General features: G+C 30.9%; 1 protein-coding gene across 4 annotated transcripts in view; it reads left to right on the top strand.

Annotated features, from left to right (window-relative positions):
• The window catches only part of LOC109377895 (zinc finger protein 260), a 30,815-nt gene that overhangs the window by 20,813 nt on the left and 8,296 nt on the right, over nt 1–1,706 (top strand). The window contains exon 2 of one of the 4 annotated variants that reach the window (XM_019634378.1): nt 1,638–1,645. The exons of the other annotated variants lie outside the window; for them this stretch is intronic. Coding sequence (XP_019489923.1) covers nt 1,638–1,645 — 8 coding nt within the window. The remainder of the gene's footprint in view (nt 1–1,637; nt 1,646–1,706) is intronic. 4 annotated transcript variants of the gene reach the window in all.

The following is a 1,706-nucleotide window of genomic DNA, read 5'->3' as shown; positions in this document are numbered from 1 at the left end:
TGGATTTGATCTCATAGGTTGAGAGAAGTAGCCTTGTAGGTATAATGTGTTTTTGGATTTTGGATTTCTATAGTTTATATATTTGTGATTGTCTTCTTTATTTTACTTTTAGTCTTTATTTTCAGCATTTCTAATACATATTGTTTTATATATATATATATATATACATATATATATATGTGTATATATATATATATATATACATATATATATATATACACACATACATGGCTTAGGTGGGTTTTGCTATGTAACTGTTAAACTTTAGCATGCCTCGAAATCACCTGGAAGGCTTGTTAAACACAGATTGCTGGGCTCTACCCTCAGGTTTTCTGATTCAGGACGTCTGGATTGAGGTCTTAGAATTTTCTGTATGAGCCCATCATAGTCCTTTTCTTTCAATAGTTATGTTTATTCTTGCATTTATCGACAGGAACAAATAGTTAGAATTGGTTCTCTTATATAATATTATACATTTTGTTTTAAATTTTACCTCATCTTTTTAATCTTTTACGATAGGATCTTAATTTCTTTGTTTTGTGTATATATGTCCTTCCTTCTGAAAATTTGGAAAGTTTGTATTTTTTCCTTTTTCTTGGTTGCCTTTACAGTCATAACTTTCTTAGTCTTCATCCTTGATTTCTTTACACAATATCTGTTTACTTTCCACTAGGGGTAATATATATTTTAAACATGAGTATATTTTCAATCTCCCTCTTCTCACCACACCATTGGTGATTGTGATTATTATTCCAGCTTTAAATAGTATCGGTTGTACCCTTCTTACTTCCCCCTTATATATATGAAATTCTTTGCATCTTTGCCTTTGATTATCCAGTGATCCATCTATCAAAGTCCTATCCATTGTTTAACCTTGAGCTTCATTTTTATTAAAATTTCTCTATCACTCCCAGCCTTCCAATCTCTGTACTTCCATCCTATAGTGTAGCTTACAAGCAACTTGGATTCTAAGTATATACTCTCTTATATTTGTATTTTTCATTTTGATGTCTAAGACATACATTGAAGCTCATTGACATTGACAGAAAGGCCAACATTTTTTCCTTCTTGACAGTCTTCAGCATAAACAAGATGATTATTAAATAACTCGTGATTGTTGTAGATTTACTTTTTTAGCTTTATTGAGATAAATTTACATAAAATAAGTCACCATCTTTAAGTATAGCATTTGATCAATTTTGGTAGTTGTATACAGTTGGCCCTTCATATCTGGGTTCCACATCCAAGGATTTACCAACCTGGGATTGAAAATATTCAGGAAAAATGTTACATTGTTACTGATGTGTATTATGTATGTACAGGCATACCTCATTTTATTGTGCTTTACTTTGTGCTTTGTAGATTTGTGTTTTTTACAAGTTGAAGGTTTGTGGCAACTCTGCTTTGAACAAGTCTATCAGCATCATTTTTCCAACGGGTTCAGATAGTAGCATTTTAAGCAATAAAGTTTTTTAATTAAGGTATTTACATTTTTTTTTACACATAATGCCTTCTCACACCTAATAGACTATAGTGTAATATAAACAACTTTTACATGTACTGGGTTGTGTGACTCATTTTATTGTGATGTTAACTTTATTGCGGTGGCCTGGAACTAAACCTGCAATATATTCAAGGTATGCATGTAGTTAGGCTTATGATGGTTGTATCTGTACTGAACACATACAGACTTTTTTTTTTTTTTT

The sequence above is a fragment of the Hipposideros armiger genome, unplaced genomic scaffold, assembly GCF_001890085.2.
Source record: "Hipposideros armiger isolate ML-2016 unplaced genomic scaffold, ASM189008v1 scaffold_1611, whole genome shotgun sequence".
Taxonomy (NCBI): Eukaryota; Metazoa; Chordata; class Mammalia; order Chiroptera; family Hipposideridae; genus Hipposideros; species Hipposideros armiger.
The sequence above is the reverse complement of the archived record's forward strand: the minus strand, read 5'-3'. Positions and strand labels throughout refer to the sequence as shown.